This window comes from Pochonia chlamydosporia, chromosome 3 (assembly GCF_001653235.2).
Source record: "Pochonia chlamydosporia 170 chromosome 3, whole genome shotgun sequence".
Lineage (NCBI taxonomy): Eukaryota > Fungi > Ascomycota > Sordariomycetes > Hypocreales > Clavicipitaceae > Pochonia > Pochonia chlamydosporia.
The window spans coordinates 4,453,592-4,474,789 of NC_035792.1; the positions used below are offsets into that span (position 1 = coordinate 4,453,592).

General features: G+C 49.7%; 3 protein-coding genes across 3 annotated transcripts; 1 reads left to right on the forward strand and 2 right to left on the reverse strand.

Annotated features, from left to right (window-relative positions):
- Positions 1-6,599: 6,599 nt before the first annotated feature.
- Positions 6,600-7,698, reverse strand: VFPPC_05173 (MOSC domain-containing protein; the record flags this gene model as incomplete). Its single annotated transcript, XM_018284410.1, has 2 exons — positions 6,600-7,628; positions 7,684-7,698. The coding sequence occupies 2 exons, from the start codon at positions 7,696-7,698 to the stop codon at positions 6,600-6,602; spliced, it is 1,044 nt and encodes a 347-aa protein (XP_018145885.1).
- Positions 7,699-8,513: 815 nt separating this feature from the next.
- Positions 8,514-9,467, reverse strand: VFPPC_13773 (acetamidase/formamidase; the record flags this gene model as incomplete). The annotated part of the gene is made up of 1 exon (XM_018291545.1): positions 8,514-9,467. One exon carries the CDS (start codon positions 9,465-9,467, stop codon positions 8,514-8,516), a length of 954 nt encoding a protein of 317 aa, XP_018145886.1.
- Positions 9,468-18,895: 9,428 nt separating this feature from the next.
- Positions 18,896-20,607, forward strand: VFPPC_13774 (GCN5-related N-acetyltransferase (GNAT) domain-containing protein; the record flags this gene model as incomplete). Its single annotated transcript, XM_018291546.1, has 2 exons — positions 18,896-18,995; positions 19,718-20,607. 2 exons carry the CDS (start codon positions 18,896-18,898, stop codon positions 20,605-20,607), a joined length of 990 nt encoding a protein of 329 aa, XP_018145888.1.
- Between the last annotated feature and the right edge of the window lie 591 nt (positions 20,608-21,198).

Here is a 21,198-nt window from a genome sequence, read left to right on the forward strand (position 1 = left end):
ATGACGATGGCAGTGAAATATGAAATGTGATTAGCGAATTGCGATCAATGAAGCAAAGGTTTGGGTTCACGTAATTTCCACCCATGTTCGTTTCCAATCTGCGGCATGCCCCAATGACGGTTATGCCAAGGCATCATTGGTTCAGACATGTGCGTAAATTGCTTGAAGTAAAACCCAGCCTTCCTTCATTGCGCGGGTCGCACATCACAGAGTACTCTGAATATGTAATTATATTAAAATGCTGACAAAAGCCTTTGCTTGAGAGAATGGCCAATAAAGGAACCGCATGTGAGCACTGTCAATATCAAGGATGTGTATGCGAATGCTGCTGAATAATCAGGTATACCGAGTCGCCTTATGCATGGGAAGCACTTTTGCTGGCGACATATCGGGATCGAAATGCAGGCGAGGCGTGACCAAACCCCAGTTCCCCGAATTTGAGTTCCCCGAACCTCACTGAGTATTCCGTGTTTGTCAACGGACTACCTAGGGGGGAATAGCACGACACAAGGGCGCATCATTAAGCCCTCAGGGGTCTTGCGACAAGAGCAGACTCCCGTGGGCACAGTGTTGTCCGAGGCCCCATGGCTCAAAAATTTGGGGAAACGCCTGTCGAAGATATGCTGTGCACCGTCCAGGTAAGAATGGACCAGGTCGATGCCTGGATACACGTACTTCGCATCAGGTATTCGGTGGATTCCCTTGCGGGTTGGACGGCAGGTGTTTGAGGCCACCATGCCAGGCTGGTGTTGTTGCAAGCACACCACTTCCCACGACCAGGCAAAACTTTATCGCAAATATGACAAGTCCCGAAGTGTGGATTGTTTCGTTCACACTTGCTATAAGACATTGCCCGAAGTCATTTGGAGACTGCTGAAAAATTGACGAACCAAGTCTCACGTCGGAATTGTGGGTTAGGGATACCGTCTGCCGGACATCATCAGCATTCATGCTTGAACTCTCGCGACCAAGCCCAAATGAGTTCACAGTTGCGAGAGATATCGGCCCTTCAGTGTCCTCATTTCACACAGGGAGGTGAGACAACAAGAGGACCCTAGAGTTGGCCCAGGTATTTGACTAAATCTTGCTCGAAGTTGGGTCATCATCATATAAACAACGTCAATATCCGTAAAATGGGTTCGCTACGCTAAGGGTAACCATATTATGTATCAGTAAGAAGAAAGGCATCGTAGGGGCTTGTTTTCACCCAGGCAGGTCACTATCACATAACTGTCGTGTTGCTTCGGTTGTCCTTTGTTAGCCAGCTAGTCAAAATGTGCAGTCATTATTTCCCGGATAATTGATTGCTTATGAAAAAAAGTCGAAACCGGCGCCAAAGTCGCATTGCGCGAATGATTTCTGTGCCCAACTTCAACATGTGCAAGAAGCCAATAAGAGGATCGCAGTTTCTGTCCCTGGTCCAAGGGAATTCGGTACCGTCATCTCCAGCCAGATGAGTGGAGGAAAGGAGACGGAAGTGGATGTTTGGTTGTAAGTCTGGGCTCTGATATTGTCCTTGAGAGAATCCGGCCGTGGTGAATCACCCGCACTAGACATGAGGCTCGAGGTAACCAGGTTGGTCGCCCGCCCATTTCGAACTCGCAAAATCTGCCACGTTGTTATCCTTGCACGAGGGATGTTTGTCGTAGTTTGCGTCGTTAAAAAGCGCCGAATTGGAGAGTGCTGAGACAAAAGCAAACCAAGCGTATCCCTGCTGAAGCATGGCCAAGGAAGCATTAGCCTAGGTTTTTGGTGCTTCCAACAAAATTTGTGATCGGCGGCAGATCGGCCCGCAGTTTCTTTTGGAAGCATACTAGAAACAGCGAGGAATGCCCATTGCATACGTGGCTCTGCACGAGGCTGAGTTTTGTTTGAGCTCCCCGGCGCATTGCCATCCTCCATGCCACCCCAACGTTGATGAATGCGACGTGAGTAATCAGCGTTGGTAAAGGCTTTGCTTTGGACGTCTCAAAGGTCTTGGATGCCATTTATTATTGCAAGATTTGTGCCAGTAAGCTACTAGCCAGCCCACTTGGTGTCAGGCATGTTGTCCAGCCATTGTGGTAAATCAACCAGGGGCTGCGTACCCCGTTATTCCTACTCCGTATAACCGCGTTAGTCGAATGGGGCAGAACAGCAAAAAGAAGTTCGATGGAAGACCAAACGGGCCCGTTTGGTTGGAGACTGGTAGGACGGACAGCCTTTCAGAAGTTACCCGTGTGACGTGTGACATGGCTTGCCAGGGCTGTTGAACAGGTACCTAGGTCAGAATAGGAGCAGTTATCAAACGCCTAAGGAAATTGCATGGAAGTGTTGCAAGCTGCTGACATTTCGTAGGTTACATGGACAATGCGTTACGTTCTCTTGTGTCATGAACTATTTGTGCATAATAAGCAAACGTCTCAACCAGTGGGGAGCATTTGCCGTCGCAAAAGGGACATTACTGACCGGGAAAGAAAGTTTGGCGGGTACAAATTTTCAGGAGCAAGGGTGGTCTGAACATTAAAGATCTAATAAGGGATGATCCTTATTCAAAGGAGCCTTGAGAAAAATGTAACCAGACACTCAAAACAGCAGGCAACCTGTCGCCTGCTGAGCCATGCGAGGCAGCTGGGGAATCGGACTGGCAGAGTCTTGGTAGTTTGTACCACGCCTCAATCATGCAGGATGATGCAAAATGCAGGGCTACGCCAACAATTCGCCGCAAGTGGAAACCTGGTGACTTGCTGGGATCTGTCGGTTGCATGGCCAAACGATGCATGCTGCCTGGAGCAGTCAAATCTGGCACCGGCCCCTGATTGTACGGGTTACTTGTGTAGATCGATTTGCTTCATCCACAAATGCTTGAAGAGTATGAATGCAGAGGTTGAGAACCGAACAAAATGGTGTACCATGTATGCCGAGATTCTCTTTGAATGATAAGTCACTTACGCCTTCTCTCTTGCTGGCCCTTCCAAATTTTCGCGGACTGAAGGGTCGACATGGCCATGCGTCCAGAGAACACTCGTTCTGCCTGAGACCATTATGCAGCTCTAGAGTATAAAGATACCCGCGGGGGATTCGTTGTTGACTAGTACGGAGCCAGGCACTTCCCCATACCCCGTGGTTCCGCTCCAGCTCATTCTTTCCGGGCCAAGAGAACCCTTCGAGCAAAGAATTGTCCGCAGTCCGACGTTGTGCCCCGCTGTTTTCAGCTGCCCATACCAATGCAGATTTTGAGGCCAGTTTGATTCGGTCTGTCAGTGGACGAAAAGATGGCAAATAGTCATGGAGACAGAAAGCCCCCTTTGGTTGGGGAGAGACAAGCTGCGCACGCGTCGGCTCTGTTGTCCGCTGTGGTGAGCCTCTCATCATCAAATCAAAGCTGGCCCTGAATCATGGATGGAACGTACCGCCACATTTGCCCAGCTGTACCCCGTTGAACTCTGGCTACACACTGCAACCGCTCGTTCCGACGCCATGGCTCAGTCCTTGAATCCCCTGCTCTGAACGCAATGCGGGTCGGCGACCTTTGGAGACTTGCATGGCGGCAAGCATCAGACACCAGACAACTTGAACAACGCCTCATCAAGGCTGCACCACACCGCTGCCCATGGACGACCCGCTACCGTGTCTCTGGAAGCACGCCAGTCCCGTTTCATCGATGACATTGACCGGGATTACGGCCGGACTAGTCCAGGGCACCAGGGTCATGGCTCGGCTGCCTTTCTAGGTGTCTTGGGCTCCAGAGGTCAGATTGATAGTTTATTGGGCAACCGTCAAAGGCAGGAACAGGCATACCATGTGCCGCTCTATAATTTAGTGTTTAACACAGCTTGATAGTGCAAAGGGTGGATTGACGGTAATGGATGGAGTCGAGACTCGCGTGCCGGGGGCTTGATAGACGAGTGAAGGTTGACTCGAGGTCTGGTGAGGTCTGGTGAGGTGAGCTAGAGCAGACTGACTGACGCAGCTGCCAGCACCACCCGGGCCGGCTTTTGCCTCCCAGCTCCTTCCTGGCGCCAGATGTCTTCTGGAACGACTCGCTCCTGCCTTCCCTTCCCTGTCCTTCCCTTTGGTATTGACTCCAAACCGGCAGGAGCTCAGCACCGCAAGTTTGTCTACTACCTGGTTTGGGTTGCTGACTCCTGCCTTCCTCCCGGCTCGAGTACAAAATTGCCATTGGGGGAACTTTGCCTGTTTCTCTCTTGTGGCTCATTCCCTTCCACCAGACACCATCGAGGTCATATCGTGCAAATAACCTTGGTGCTCGCTTTGATCAAGCAGACAGCGTCTGTATCTAGAGACTTCTCGGGCTTGTTTGCTCATTGTGTTATCGTCACCTACCCCTTGACCAGTTCTACAAACGCATACTCGGAATTCCGGGTCCCTACAGGAGTCCCTTGGATACCCCGTTTGAGGGCAACGTTGGGACAACGGTACGATTAGACGTGACCGTTCATCAAGAATCTCGTTTGACGCATTGTCCAACTTTGCTTCGTTGAGATTGGGCTCACAGGACCTGGTTCAAGCGCCTTCGCTTGTCAGAGACCTCCACTCCCATCTTCGTCGGCTGTCAAGTATACCAGGCGTAATACTTAAAGCCCTTCCATATCCTCTCTTGTCAACTTTCCTTCTCCCAACTCTCAGCATCACAGCTCTCATCGTGTTTTGAGACCCCGGTTTCTTTGCTTTGCCCATCAACTTCGACTAGAACCATTCTTCGTCGTCTCACGACTGCCCAAGACCATTACCATTAGAACAGTTTGGTCTTGGTTGCTCATTGCTCTAATAGAAAACGCAAGGTTTGAACTCTCAGCACCTTACAAACCGTGCACGCACACTAATGCAACTCTGCCAGAAAGAAATACCAGCTTCATCGTGTCCTGCCCTTGATCGATTGCCGATTTCTGCAATATTCAACGACGTCAAAACATAAAACACCGCTCACCATAGAAATCATGGCGAACTCATGTGCGCATTCTTTCAACCTCATCAAGTGTGATACCACACTTGTGCAATGGCTCTGCAGATACTGTTGCTCAGGTCCACATTGGATGATCTTTGAGTGCGTCTACTGCAAGCTGCACGTCTGCCGAGCATGCACTCAGGCAGCATAGCCAATATCGGTAATAAATTGTGTCGCCTTGGAACGCATATCCGCGGTGCGGTGCGATGAATCAAGGTACGACACACTGTTCCGTGGAGTTGACACGGCCAAGATATGGGACAAGGCGCAAGCTTCTGTCAGGAGCCATAAACTATCTAAGGGATTTTCAGGGACTCTTTATAAACGGAAGTCCCATTTTATCTGTGGTATAGATTTTCTGTTTTCGTTATTGTTTTATACAGTGGTCTGCTCGGGCAAAAACATGGCAATGAGAAAGGACTAGGGATATTGATACATTTGCTGCGGCTTGTGCCTTGGTTCGGTGTTTGGGGTTAGAATGGTAGGTATGGCTCAAGCCAAGATATTGGATGGGATAGAACAATCAATGACTATTCACGATGTTTGATGCGTGTAAGCCCATGTCGGCTCTTACTGAGGGGATGCAATAGTTCCGGGGATGTGATCTGGACAGCCCATGGGGAGGCGAGGTACGAACAACTACATCCAATGGCAAATTGGGAGCTGATAGGTGCGTGCAAACAGTCAATTCTCGAAATATAGCTCTGACTTCTCTGAAGAGATGCATGGTGGTGCGGTCGTTTGCCGTTCCAGTTTGTGCTACCAAACCATCTCGACAACACCCCACTCATTGTTGTGCGCACAGTCTTCTAGAAACAACGGGGCCACGTACTCCCCAAAACTCCGTGTCTAATGGTCTACAGTGTTTGACAAGCATCGGTCCATTTCCTCTATGCCGACGTACAAACGCCATGGCCTTGCTTGCGCTGGGGAACCGCCATGACGCGTGGCATAAGGCCAGACGCGAGTGTCACATTGACCGTTCGTCATGACTGTCAGAACTCGCTCGAATGCCTTGCAGGCTCCAGAGGGGAAACCAGCAGGTTTGTTTCGCATCCGGCAGTCGTTCGAGCGGCATGTGGCCTGTGCAACACTCTCCTCCTCTCCAACGGAGCCGTTGATATGGGTGCTGTTGCAGATGCAGACTTTCCACAAAAGACAAACCGACAAGGTTACGCCCCTGAAGCGGCCACATTCTAGCCACATAACCATCCCGATTGACGATGCAGGATGGCAAAAGCCTGTGAATAATTGCCATCTGACTACAACTTCGTACCTGATGTTTGGCAGATCGTCAATATCTCGCCCATCTCTCTCCGCCGCCGTCCTTCCCTTCTACATACCGTGACACTTGAAACGGATGAGACCAAAGTATCTCTTGTTTGCCGTCTCTCAGTGGACCCGACGAAATTATTGTTGTTGAAACAAATGACCAGCACAGAAATACAAGGGGGCGTGTGTATAAGAAGAAACAGGGGTTGCAAATATATGTTTCCGCTTTCCGTGAGACAACAACGAATTACAGTGCGGTTCTTGTCTCTCATGTTCAGCTTTCAACAAGAATAGAAAGGCAATTCCCCGGGCTGAATCTCCACAACAGAGACGTCTTGTCTCCCCCAACATTCTGGCCGCCACGATGATGGCAATGTGTTTAGGAGTATTTGTAGAATTGGGGCTCGGCGCCGCGAGAACGTAGGGGCCAGTCAAAAACGGGTCGGTCATCGGCGCGTCTGGTAACGGTGATTTCGTCGCCTATGGAGAGAACCATGTTCTCCTGTCCTTGGTTCAGGAAGCCATATTTTCCGAAGACGGGACTGTACTTGGCACCTGTGTCTACCCGTCGGTCGGACATGAGCTTCTTGAGGACCGTGCCTCTCTCGCCCTCGGCTATTTTGCCGGTGTCGTAGTCGACGTTGAGAGACGGACAGCGGCTACACATTTTGGTAAGAGTGAGGAAGGGCTCATGGTTGGCGGAGAGTTCGGCCCAGAAGTCCTCATCAAATTCCGCCTCGCCGTCCACGACAATGTTGGGGCGGAACGCTGTGATTGCGACGTCGCTTGAGGGCACTCGGGCTCTCACGTTGGCGAGCGACTTTTCCGAGGCGACGAGGAAAGGCGCCAGGTCTGTGAAGGCCAGCCACGGCTTTTCTTTGGCACTTTGCGGGGTGCCAGTGACATAGCTGGATATCGTGGATAGCCAACCTCGTTGTTCTGGCGGGCCCTCCACTTGAGGAGCGTACGTTCCGAGGACGGGGCGGCGTCCGTCTCCGATATAGATCAAGATGGTTTTGAAGCCAAAGCAGGCGGAGAACCATTCGTCATACTTGGAACCCATGCGGTACGCTGTCACCATGCTTAGGTGCAAGTCGAAGTCCACCGTGTCCAAGTCGGACGTGTCTGGGCTCAGCGAGACCTTGAGGACATCTTTTTGCAATGGATGTGCAGGGACGACAGGTTCCTTGGGGGTCAGATACGTGACGTGAATGCTGTCGTCGACGATTTCTTGCTTGAAGAGCCCACAGCCATACACCTTGTCGATTTGAACTTTGGTAAGCTTGGAAGGGTCCGCATCGTCCACACGGCAGAGCATGAAGCGGCGGTCATATTGAACTCCTTGCGAGGTGAGCTGAGCTTTGTCAAGGCGGACTGGACGAAGCGCCTTGATGGGATACACGTATATCTGGAGTTTCTGTAAGCGGACAATGATGATGACGAGCTGGAACAGGTATGCTTACGGCGGTGACCTTCATCGTCTTGCTTCTAAGAAAGATACGTTTGAAATCGCAATTGAATTCAACTTGAAATACTGACGATGGGAGAGACGTCAGATCCACGATGCCCCAGCTATGGATAAATACTTATCGTGGGGTCGGTCGTTCGGAGTTATAATACTACGGGGAGTCATCCGCTTGATACTCAAAGAGGTCAAGACCATGTGGCCAACGCCCTTTGTTGTGATGGGATGCGGAGAGGGCGCAACCAACATGACATTGAATACCGACATTTAACTGCAAACGCTGGCTTCCTTGGTCTAGTCCTCCCATCAGTGGAGCAACATGCTGACAAGTTTCAAAGGCCCTTTTGATTATTGGCTCGGGTTTCCATTCATGCCCAAGTGGGTGGCTGTTGACGCTGCCGGTGCCGCTTCACGAAATTCTCGGCCAGGATCCAGTTTTTCTTACTTGACACATCGAGTGCATGCATCTCGATGTTCTGAAGGTCAACTGGTCTGCATGGATGGCCATGACAGATGCAGCTGGTGGAGACATTTCAGCTGCATGAGGCTGGCTAGATGTTTGATGGCTGAGTGGCAGGGCGAATCGGAGATAATTCGTCCTGCTTCGCATGTTGGTGTAAATCACCAATGTGTGACAAGCACTGGCTATATATGTCGTGTATTATTTTCACGGCACTCATGTCTGTCTCAGCACATTCATGCGCGGTAGCAAACAAAACAAATTGCGGCACTGACACCAAAGGTTGATGTGATGAGAGCCTTAAATGAGTCGGCAAGTAGAAAATGTGCATTGGTCTAGCCGCATGAGCTGCGGCGAAAAATATGTCTCTACTTTTTATCTACAAAAATGCTCAGAGGAATTGAACAAGCTACAGCATAATGAGGCATGTCGACAGCCTCGACAATCTTCAAATCCGCAACCACTGAGCATAGCATGTACGCCTCTTCCCGTGTCAGGCCCTTTTCCCCGACAAGCCAATCGATTGCACTTCGGAGACCCTTCTTAGTAGCCTCCAAAAGATTGTCGTCTATTCCAACGGCAGCATACTCCTGCCCACGATTGTTGTTCGCCCGATTTTTGACCTCGGATGAAGTCAGGTAATGCGGAGACTTAATCCACGGCTTGTTCTTCTCAAGTGTGAGACGAAGTCGAGCCTTCATTGGGGTCTCAATGGCCGTACCGCATATCTCACCATCGCCCTGGGCGGCATGGCCATCGCCGCAGCTGAATAGAGCACCGGGGACTTGCACGGGCAAATAAAGACTCGAACCCCTGGTGATGTGCTTGCAGTCGATGTTGCCTCCCCAATTATACGGCGGAATGGTACTCAACTCCCCTTCTTGCGGCGGCGCAAGGCCCATGACGCCCAGGAACGGCTGTGTGGGCACTCGGATACCCTCTTTGAACTCAGCGTAGCCTTCTGAGATTGTGCTCAAGTCCCATATCTTGAGATGAGGCCCGGGAAACTCGTCGCTCAGTAGGCCAAAGTTGGGGAAGACGGCTGTCCAGCCGTATGCTGCGGGTGTGAGGTCGAGGATATCGACTCGCAGGACATCGCCTGGTTCGGCGCCCTGCACGGCAACGGGACCGAATGCCGGGTCTGTTTGAGATGTATCCAGACCTGGGAGCTCCGCGGCCGTAGTTTTCGGGTGAACTAGATTGTTGAAGCCGTCTTTGAGGTCAAAGTTGAGCTCCGTGCCCGACTCGACTGTGAGCACTGGTGGGATCTTGTTGGACCATTTGAGGTGGATGTTTGAGTGGTTGATGTGGGCGTGAGCCATGTTGAGATTGGGATTGGCTTGTGCAGGTCCAAGATGTGAGTCTACGCTAGAGAATTGGCGGTTCTAGGTGTCAATTTGAGAAACTGTTGCCTCTTTTTTTTTTCGAAATGGTCAATCGGATGTGTTGTTGGTGTTGCTCTGGTGTTGCTTGAAAAGCGGAGAGATGACATTCAATTTCCATCCACCAGCCTAATGCAGTATCGGCGCCTGGAACCACAAATGCAGTGGCTGGACCAAAGACGGCTCGAGGAACTTGTACAGTATACGGAGTATGGGGAGTGGAAAGAATTAACAATAATATACTAATTCGAACTAAAGTGTTGAATACACAGTTGCGACTAGCAAAGAGGCTTCGTGGGAGTTGTGTCGACTTTAGCCAACTAGTTCGCTTCGTCCAGACCACGGATGAATACACAATGGCTGCGGCGATGGCATTTACCTATCAATTAATGTAGGTTGGCATAGAAGTTGACCTGCTGTCACGGCCATTGTTGCCAAACCCGATGTTCATACTAGAGTCCGCATGCTGACACTGCATCTTTCCAACTCATTCTAAAACAGTCTGCATCCCGTCATGGCTGTTGCAGAACTAACAAGCTAATGCTTATTTGCCTGCCCCATTGGGCCAAAGCCGAGTTGTCCAAACCAACAACTGATTTCCAGGCATCTCTGAACTTGTTTAATCAAGTTGCGCAAACACACAACTCATGCCAAGCCTCAGCTACGTTCCCTTCCTTTTGAATGTCAACGCCAAGAATTTATCTCTTGCTTGCACGGCGTAGTTGATGATGCTGTCGTATCACCATGTCTTCCGAAGGCTTGGCTTTGCCAGTTGCGACGGCTCTTTCGGGCCATTCGCAAGTTGTGCAGACGGTCGCTTCGACTTTACCTTTTTGTTTGAACAATCAATGCTCAGTATAATTCCTTCGGCCGTGCTTCTCGTAATTACGCCATTGCAAGTATGGCAACTTGCTGGTCGGAAACCCAAGGTTTCGGCGAGTTTCACCATCTACTTGAAGCTGGTGTGTTTACCTCTCCAAAGCAAAGATTATAGTGAGAAGTATTGCGACGCTAACATGCATCCGAGGCCCTTTGTTTAATATTTTTTCTGCTTCAAGTTGCTCTAGTTATCAATTGGACGAATCTACGCCATATCGTGCCAGCTAAGCAATTTACACTCGCGGCATCTGGTCTTGGCATTGCGGATGCTGTGGCCATAACAATCCTAACATATCTAGAGCACAAACGGTCTGTGAGACCGTCGAGCATACTCTGTGTTTATCTGCTGTTCTCTGCGCTGCTTGACTCGGTGCATTGTCGAACTCTCTGGCTGTTAGATGATGTGCAACCCTTGGCGACAATTTTCTCCGCATTGTTAGCCGTCAAGATTGCACTCTTACTCCTAGAGTCTCAAAATAAGAAGTCAATCCTCATTGAAAAAGGCACATCTCTCGGTCCCGAAGCCACCAGTGGCATCATCAGCAGAAGCGTCTTGTGGTGGCTGAATGACCTCTTTGCCACAGGGTATAAAACGAGCCTGTCAACCTCAAAACTAGACCCCTTGGATGTGCAACTCCGCTCTGAGGTTTTACTACACCGTATGCAAGTCCATTGGCCGCGGTACAGAGATACCGGAAAGCATGCGCTGCTTCGAACTCTCCTCAGTTCTTCGCAAGATGCCCTGCTCGCAGGCGTCACCCCAAGGATATTCTACTCCGTCTTTAAGATGTCCCAGCCGTTCCTGATCAACAGAGTCATTCTCTTTGTTCAGTACCAAGGAACAGACAAGGCATATCCCCCAGAAGTGGGATACGTCCTCATTCCCGCAACAGCGTTGCTGTATTTTGGACTTGCGGTATGAATCTCTCCCCCATCGCCTTGTCAACGTTTTCACTCACATCCTTAGATTGGTTACAGTTTCTCACAGCAAAAGATCAACCGAATGCTCACCCTTGTCCGTGGCTGTCTCGTGTCATTTATACTGCATAACGCAACGGATCTAGAGTCCGGAGCGAAGGAGAGTTCCGCAGTTCTTACCCTCATCACAGCCGACACCAACACCATCAATCAAGCATTCACCCAGATTCACGAACTCTGGGCAACGCCCATCGAACTCGGCTTGGCATTGTGGTTTCTTGCTATGCAAATGGGCTGGGGGACCATCGGCCCTTCCATTGCTGTCCTATGTAAGAAGTCTATGTGAGCCATTCGAGTTGTATCCTAACCATGTCAGTTTCGTTCCTTGGGACATTCCAATTATCAAAGTACATGGCAATGGCAGTCAAAGCCAACAATGAAGCCTCACAAAATAGAATCAGCAACACGAGCAGTGTCCTGGGTTCAATGAAGGAGACGAAAATGCTCGGCCTCGTCGATGCATGGTTCTGGGCAATCATCCACCTCCACAACATTCAAATGGAACAGTCTATATTCTACCGCAAGCTGATTACCCTCATGAACTTACTAGGTATACCAATACGGTATCAATCGCCCTCGGCGTATGAACATTCTTGCTGATACTTTGCCAGGGAATACAACGCCGCGGTTCGCGCCAGTGTTGACGTTTGGCATTGCACTGCTTTCGTTTGGGCCAGACTCGGGCGAAAAGTTTACCATAGCCAAGGCTTTTACCGCCATGAGCATTTTGGGACTTGTCACGGGTCCGTTGTCTTGGCTGATTTTCGCGGTGCCCAACTTTGTTAGTTCTTTTGCGGGGTTCACGAGATTACAGGACTTTATTGCAACTTGCGAGAACAGCAAAGTGCTCTACAAAGATTCCGTGTCTCCCCGCCTGCTAAATGAATCGGGCTCGGATGCCGAGCAGGCTACTTCAAAGTCTGCCGAGCCGTCAGACGGAGCAGTCATCGCTGCCAAAGACGCAAATATCACATTCAAGTCCAGAGATGACCCCGTATTGCGAGACATGAACATCTCTATCCTGCCCGGATCCTTCACTGTCGTGGCAGGCAAGGTCGGCTCCGGAAAGAGTGTTCTCCTAAGAGGATTGCTGGGCCAGCTCCAAACGACGGGATACCTCAAAGCCCATTCATCAGGCGCTGCATACTGTGCCCAGACAACGTGGCTTGTAAATGCCACGGTCAAATCAAATATCCTGGGACAATCGACAATCGACGAGGCCTGGTATAAAACGGTAATATCGGCATGCGCACTAGAACAAGATTTTAGACAACTACCTGATGGAGACATGTCCCTGATTGGAACAAAGGGACTGTCGTTAAGTGGCGGGCAGAAACAACGCATAGTATGTTTCCTCATTTCATATTACCTACCAAACCTCTAATACGAAATAGTCACTGGCTCGAGCATTATACGCAAGAAAATCAGTCGTCGTGGTCGACGATGTGCTAAGTGGGCTGGACTGGTCTACCCAACGACACGTTTGGAATCGAGTATTCGGGCCAAAGGGGCTGCTTCGAAGCAGTAAAACCACTGTGATTCTAGCCACACATGCTTGTAAGCAACTCACTTCATGGTCTGAATGCTGCCATCGAGTCGTGCTGACTCAAAGACTCTAGTGCATCTCTTGGATAACCCAGACAGCATCATCTTACTAGGGGATAAATTCCCAGGTCATGTCATACAGGGATCACTAGACGAACTTAAAGCCAGTACTGGTATACAAAGTTTAATATCATCCTCTAATGAAGAAGGTGAACCTCGTGAAGAAACGGGCCAGGAGACACCACTATCCGAGGTCGTTCCCAGAGTGACCCAGCGCAAGACAGACGAAGTTGACGTCAAGATACGCTCGTCAGGAGATTTCTCACTATACCTGTACTATTTCAAAGCAGTTGGGCCAAAGAACCTAGCAATTGTTCTTGTTTCAGAGCTTGGAAACGCGATTATGAACATCTTCCCTGGTAGGACATCAGCTGCTTCTTACCATGGAGCCTAAATTGACCACCTGTACAGAAATCTGGCTCATGATCTGGACGACTGCCAATACAAAGAATCCAAATACGAGCACTGGTTGGTACTTCGCCATCTATGCTCTTGCCGAGGTGCTCGGGCTAGCGGTATTCGGATGGTCCATCTGGTATGTGTCGTCTAATCCTGCATTGAACAACAACTAATTGTCAAGGTTCGTCATCATTGTTGTGACGACGTCGTCTGTTCGAAAACTACATTTTGCTCTACTCAAGACTGTCATGAAGTATTCTTCCTGTTGTCTTACTCTGAGTGATGGTGACTAACTGAATCAGTGCACCGCTGTCATTCTTCGTCTCGACTGATTTGGGTGACTTGATTAATCGGTGAGTACCAATTGTACTATGAGAGAGCAGAAAACATAGTGTTTAATTGTCAAATGTACCTTGTACACGGAGCAATATCATTCTGTGATACTGTATATCCTTGACTGGGAGCTCTGCTGGCTGAAGACAGAATTGGTGGTAGCTAACATGCCGTCAGATTTAGCAAAGATCACCAAATTCTCAACCACCATCTTCCCATAGGGTTATGGCTAAGTGTTTGGGGTATGATTGAAGCTCCTTCCTGGCCAGGTACTGATGAGCGGGCTAACACTCTCACAGGACTCTTTTCGTTTCTCACATCGACAGGCATGGTACTCTATGGCTCCAAGTATCTCATTGTAGCTTTACCACTTATCATCCTTGTCCTTTACTGCATACAGTCCTTCTATCTCAGGACATCGCGGCAGTTACGACATCTAGATTTGGAAGCTACAGCGCCATTGTACTCTCACTTGTTGGAGACTGTCGATGGCGTATCGACAATCCAGGCTTACGGCTGGGTTTCAGCCTTTGAGGAGGCGTCACTGAGACTGCTCGATGATTCGCAGAAGCCGCATTATTTACTTCTTGGGGCGCAATGCTGGCTTAAGCTTGTCTTGGAACTATTTGTTGGCTGCCTTGCTATTTTGCTCATAACACTCTCGGTGCTGGCTCCCACAGGTACCAGTGCAGGCGCCATTGCGCTGGGCCTTGTTAACATCCTGAGTTTAAGCTCAGCGCTGGTTGAGTTGATTTCCAATTGGACCAGCCTGGAAAGTTCGCTGGGTGCAATCGAACGGCTCAGGAGCTTTGTAGCAAACACACCCCAAGAGACCACGAGCCTGCAGCCTCTTCAACCACCAGAAAAGTGGCCATCTGAGGGAAAGATTGAGTTCAACGCAGTTGCAGCCTCGTACTCTACAAACAATGGCAAGGATCGTTGTCGAGCCCTTGACAACGTCACCGTGTCGATACAATCAGGAGCCAAGGTCGCTGTGTGCGGTCGGACAGGCAGCGGTAAGTCAACATTGTTACTAACATTGTTCCGATTGATGGACCCAGACTCGGGTTCAATTACAGTTGACGGACTGGACATCTCGCAAATTCAGCAAAATGTCTTACGACCTCGCCTCATCGCCGTGCCACAGGAACCGATGCTCTTCCCAGGCACTCTGCGGAGTAATGTTTGCCCTAAAAGCGACAGGGATGAGCTCAACTTGGACAACTCGGACGAGCATATTATCTTCTGTCTGGAACGGGTCGAATTATGGGATAACATAAGCTCGAGGGGTGGCGATCTTGATACCGATGTATCAGATTTAAGCCTGTCGCAGGGCCAAAAACAGCTCCTTTGCCTGGCTAGGGCACTTGTTCGCAAGGATATCAGCTCAGTGCTTGTCCTTGATGAAGCAATGGGTGCCGTGGATCAAGAAACCGAAGAACTCATGGTGAAGATCTTGGAGGAGGAGTTCGCACATCACACGGTACTATCGGTTGTGCATCGACTGAACACCATTCTCAAATATGATCAGGTAGTGGTGTTGGATGGTGGCAAAGTTGTCGAGTCTGGCCAGCCAGAGGCTCTCTTGCAAGACCAAAATGGTCGGTTCCGTGCCTTGTGGGATAGGCAAACTTGATCCGTAGACCTGAAGCTGACATTTTCAACATAAACACAAAATTGACTTGCTTGGTTGGTGTGGGTGATTATGCTGCTAGACGTGTATTATGTCGAGGTACTGATCTCCGTTGATTCATAAGTCAATTCACTCCAAAGACAGGCACATACGACCACAGCCGCCATGAAAATCTGGATCCCGTTTGATCTCCGAAGAGAATCTGGCGAGCGCTGGATTAGTAGCTGGATCGGTGACGACCAGCGAATACCCAGTGTTGTATGTTTTTTGCCCTTTTTTTTTTATTACTTTATAAGTTCTTTGCTCTTGTCCCTTTATCTTTGTGTAAGCAGGTTGGACGCTCTGCCGAGTTTGCTGTGATACAAAGTGGTGTAAGTTTCCGACTTCCTCGCCGCGAAGGTACTGCCCGATGTGGTGTGAAAGGTGGGTTCCAGTGAATACTTGTGAATTGGGTCGATTCCAAACCAGGCAGGTGAAGATCTCCATGACAATGAAGGTCGCGTTGTGCTTTTACGTCAGGCACAATTCATGATGTTCGATTTCGATGTTGTCCGACGTGGCTGCATGGGACGGAGGTTGATGAAACACAAGTGGAGCTGTTTCATGAGGATGCATTTGGGATAATGTTGTTCGATTCTCGCCATCTGTTGCCAATCAGTCAATCAGTGTCTTGAAGGCCCCACCCCCGCGACAAAGGGCGATTGACAAGATGGTAGACAGGGTCTGCGTGCTCCTGATTGAACATCGCTTGCCTATAGCATTGAAGCTACTCCAGTTTCAGGGAGCGGGGCACAACGGCGGACGGGATCAAATATGCAGCACCAACACTGTGCTCTCTGTATGGTGCCCGAGCCGTGAGAGAGCAGTCCTCGTGCCCATGTGTCCCTTCACAAGCTTGACATACCGATACGGTGGTCGTTGGTTGCCTTAGTGGTCTCTGCTGGTGATCGGTCATGGCAAACAAAGACCTGCGAATGGTTGCATTACGAGCCACCACTTTTGTCCCTTGCTCAGTCGTCTGGACCAGTCGGGACAAGTCACGACAAATCAAGCCAGTTTGTGTTATCAACGGCTTGTCGAGACTACTGCACCAGGTGCAGAGGTGGTGTATGTGTGGCGTCACCTTGGCACGTCAATGGACAGGCATTATTCTGACCGCACCAGGTTGATCAAAGCGACTCATTGGCTGTGAGTGCTTCCTTGTTGAGCAGCAACGCAGGTGATCCCTTTTTTAACCACCAGGAATACAAATATTAAGGGTGCTTGGATGTCGGAGGACCAGATAATTCAGTTAGATCAGATGCAGTACAGTACTGTAACTGCAACGAGTGGATTTCTCTTGTCCTTGTTGACAAGTGCGTTTGCAGTGATGGAACCGGCGGATCCTAGTCCCGTTGGCGATATATGTCGGTGAGGCTGGGACAGATAAGACGCACGCACCATATCATGTCCCGTGTTGCGACTATCATTGAAGGAAAATAAAATAGAGTGCAGAATGCTGCTATCCGTCGTCCGTGTCGAATGAGCCGCCGGATTGAGCAGGGTTTCCAACCGCTGATGGGTCTGAGCAGGATTTGCGAGGCTGGTGCGGCAAGCAAGACATGAGCATGTTTCGACAGTTTGGTACGCCACCAACCGATATCATGGCTGGATGTTGGTCGTTATGATGCCAAGACTTGCAGCTCTTCTGGATACCTGACTGTATTTCAGGTCTGGTGATGAACATACTGCATGTTCTCGATTGGCAACTCACCTTTGAATGTTCCTGAACGGCTGCGGGATTGTGCAAGACAATAGAGAAAAGGCAGGTGCAAAAGCAGAAGGATGAAAAACATGGGACATATATGGCCAGTGAAGATCTTTGCGATCATCGCGCTGTGATCACCATAAGCACCACCACCAATGCTACCAGACGGCTTTCCACCAGTCACGATGAGATGGTCCGTGGTATTATGGAGTTGGTGGTAAAATGAAGCCCGCAGGTCAAGACTGAAGGTTGAAATACCTGCCATATTGTTTGCCAACATGAAGCATATGGCAGATGTGGGAGAGCAAGGGGCTTGGAGGATTGGCAAAAATGGCGAGCAGATAGGCAAGACATAAAATGGCAAGAACGATGGGCAAGACAAAATGCAACAGCCGCCTCGTCCATCTCCTTTTTCCTGCCCTTTTTTCTCTTTCCTTTTTTGCCTTCGGTCTCTTTTCGACATTAGAACGGCCGCATGTATGCGGCACATATAAAGCAGTGGTATATTCGCATTCGCAAAGCTGTACTTGGACCAGCTTGGACCACTTCGTGACACTTTGATTTTTTCCCTTTCCGCGGATCTTTGGCTCATCTTTTCTGAAGCCGCCCCAAGCACAAGACCCATTGGCTCGCTCAACAAGTCAAACGACCAACAAGAATTGTTTCGTTGTCCGTTATCCGCCGGCGCATGGGAGACACATGGAGCACAAGTACAATCCACAAACGATAAATTTTCGACGTGCATTAGACGCATAAAGGTAGCCTCTTGGATGGCAGATATTGCGTGGCAAGCTCATTGGTGACGCAAATATATGAGCATCTTTCATTGTTCTTGGCCCATCAGACCCTTTCGCCACCATCTTCGGTCATCAATCACGCGAGAAAACTGCCATCTGCCCTCATTCATCTGCGCTCAAATCTACGATTCGTTCTGGCATTGAGTCCCTTGTCCAAGGAAAGCATTGGCACTTGCATTGCGTGTCACTGGTGCCGTCCACCGAGCTGCCCACCAAACTATCGAAGTGGCTTGTTGGTCATCTTCCACCAACAGCCTCAGCTGTGTCTTCTATGGGAACAACAACTGGACAGTTCAAGAGCTTTCCCAACCAAAAACAGATGTCGACAACCAGCTAGACCCATTGTGCCGGTACCGAGGGTAAACCAAAACAATCTCCTCATCCCAGTTGTGCGTCTTAGTCCAACTTAGCTGTCGCAGAACCCTTCGTTTGATCCAGCATCCACCATTCTTTCTCTCTCTACTTCAGGGTGTGAGTGGAGTTTGCACCATGTTTCGTTGGTTGGATCAAGCACACTGACTGACACTCAAGATGCAGGGAACAACCCCCGACAAGAAAAGAGGCAAAGGCCGACGGCTAGTCAGAGAAAGAAAAGTGAGACTCTGACTGGGGGGTGGCGCCAGCCAGTACCAGGCCGTGGTTCCATATCTATAATACAGGTCTGCCACTTGGAACCTGGAGCAATACTTTACTTCTTGCCTTCCATCTCTGATCCTTTGCTTGGATTTTTTGGATCGTTCTTTTCTTCTTGGCTTTTTCATTTCTGGCTGGTTGTGTTTTGACTTTTCTTGATACCCAAGGCTCCTTTTCCCTGTACGGAGTCGCAGCCAACTGGAGTGGTTGCTTCCTTTCACCATACGACGCTTGAGTATAAGCCCTTTTAATCACACAACGCAACAACTCACGCCTTGGCCTTGCTATACCGCAAATATTTCATTCTTGGTCGGACGACTTGCCGTTAACGAGCTTCCTGAACGGGTCGACGCATTTATCAGTCATGGAGCGTGTCGGCGTGCGTGAGCTAGATCTGAGCAATTGCGGCCCCGGATCTGTTGCCGAACGGGTTGGCGTGGTACCAGGCCTACGTAGCAGTGCAGGTAAGTTTTGCACATTACCTATTCAAGTCTTTGTCTATTCGATGGTGGTGCTTTTGCCCTCGCTTTTCTCTCGCTTTTCCCTCGTCCTTTCCCCCTTCGTCTTCTTCACTTTTCCTCCCATTGTTTCTCCTGTGGACGAAGTTTTCATCCATGGCTTCCACTTCTGGGCATGAGCTGCGATGCACAGGGAAGACCAAACCACAGTTCCGTCCTGTTGCAGTTGGTTCGTCCATCTCTGGCCCATGTCTGGTCACTTTGATCACTGTGGCGTGTCCCTGATGGAGGCTCTACGGGGCCACGGGGCGGTCTGGACCCTGTTTTCGGCGTTTCGCTCGCGGCTGCTTTGTCCTCTTTTAGTGCGTGGTCTGCCCATCACTTACCAGGGCCGAAATCGCCTTGGCATGGACGGCCCGAGTGCGCTGCGAGGTTGCTCATCATGAAACCAGTTGAGCATCTTGACGTCTCATCAAAAGCATCGAGAAAAGAGTTTGTTTATTCGCACTTGTGACTCGTCACTGGTCGTGATGAAACAACCCCATCCGATTGTGTCCTGATTTTGTTGTCTCAGCACCACTTCTTACCGTTCCATGTTTCATGGCATCTCTCTACATGCAACAAACTGTCTGCATTAAATTTGTTCATTGGCACCACTTGATCCAACATTGCTTAATTCCAAACTCAAAAGAATTATGCACTGCAAGGTACTGACTCGAACTTTATAGCATTTTTCACCTTTCTGAGAGCAAATCTAGCTCTATCTCCATCAGCCTTATCATCCAACTACAACACGCCATATCTGGAGCCTTATTCTCCTCAACCACCTCAACTCAAACCACCATCTCCATCCCCTCTGGCAACCGATGAACCATTAATACCGCTCGACGAGATCCCACCACTGTCCCTCGACACTCTCGAGACCCAAGATGAAAAAATAGACGGCCTCCGGCTCGTAGCCGACTCAGTCACCGAGATGCGCCAACGGGCCTCCAAAGCCGTCATCCTTCACCCACTCTGTCTCGCGGGTCTCGTGACATCCTGGGTCGCCGTTTACCGCTTCGCCTACACCCCAGATAGGGACGCAGCTCGATCCCTCATGTTGGCCAGCGGTATCACGATGCTGTACATGGCCGCAGTACGTTTCATTACATCTGGCTACGACTCGCTTGCCGAGAAGATAGGTTGGGACTGGCTGCGTGCAGATTTCGGCGGCGAAGAGGACATTATTCTCGGCGCACACATGGGAGAGACACTTGTGGGAGCCGTCGTTCTCCGTCTCGAGTCAAAGAGACCACCACTTCCGTCACCAAAGCGCAAGAGTCGAAGTCGAAGCGCCAGCCTACGAGGTGGAAAGGGCGTCATTCGCGCATGGACCACGAAATACAAGTATCGTGGCCAGGGTGTAGGCAAGAAATTGCTGCATGAAGCAGTGAGGTTGGCGAGGGAGCGATGCGGAAAGGATGCACAGGTTGGTTTTGCGCTAGAGCATGCTAATTCTACCATGCTGCTACCGAATATGTTTAATGCGGCGTTTAGAAGGGATGAGGTTCGCGCAGCCAAGGCTTTGGAGGGCGCCGTGTTGGAGTGGGATGTTGCCAAGAAAAAGAAGAGGTGATGGTTATATATACGGGATCGTAATTATAATGTCTTTTCTCTATGTGTGGGATATAGGAATTTGCATGGTGGTAATTTTGTCATTCTTTGATACCCTAGTGTTTAACTTTTACATTCGTTAATTCATAAATTCTGCCGTTCTAAACGGGCATATTCTAAGAGCCATCCATGTACGGGCAAAGGCCTAAGACTTGTCTTGCCAAGATTCATCTTGGTGAGGTGAGTTAGCATCCATGTAATTTTGCCTTTCAACTCCTCCAGACACAGAAATCGACTCATACTACCTCGCCACCTCGCAAGGTCGAACTTGCAGCCAAGTGATCAGCCAGCACAGAAAAAATAGCCTAAGCATCACAACGACGCCATGATGTAATCGGACATCCTCGACAAAAAAAGAAGCTAACAAGCTATGTATCCCTCCCACGACCGCACTTCATCAATAAGTACAACATTCCCTCATACGCATCATAATCCGTGATACACGCAAGGCAAATCCAACCCCGCAAGTAGTACAACCTCAACCTACTTCTTGGTTGCCTCGTGGTCGAATCCATATATAGGTCGACCAATCCGTCTCAGCGCAAAAATAACC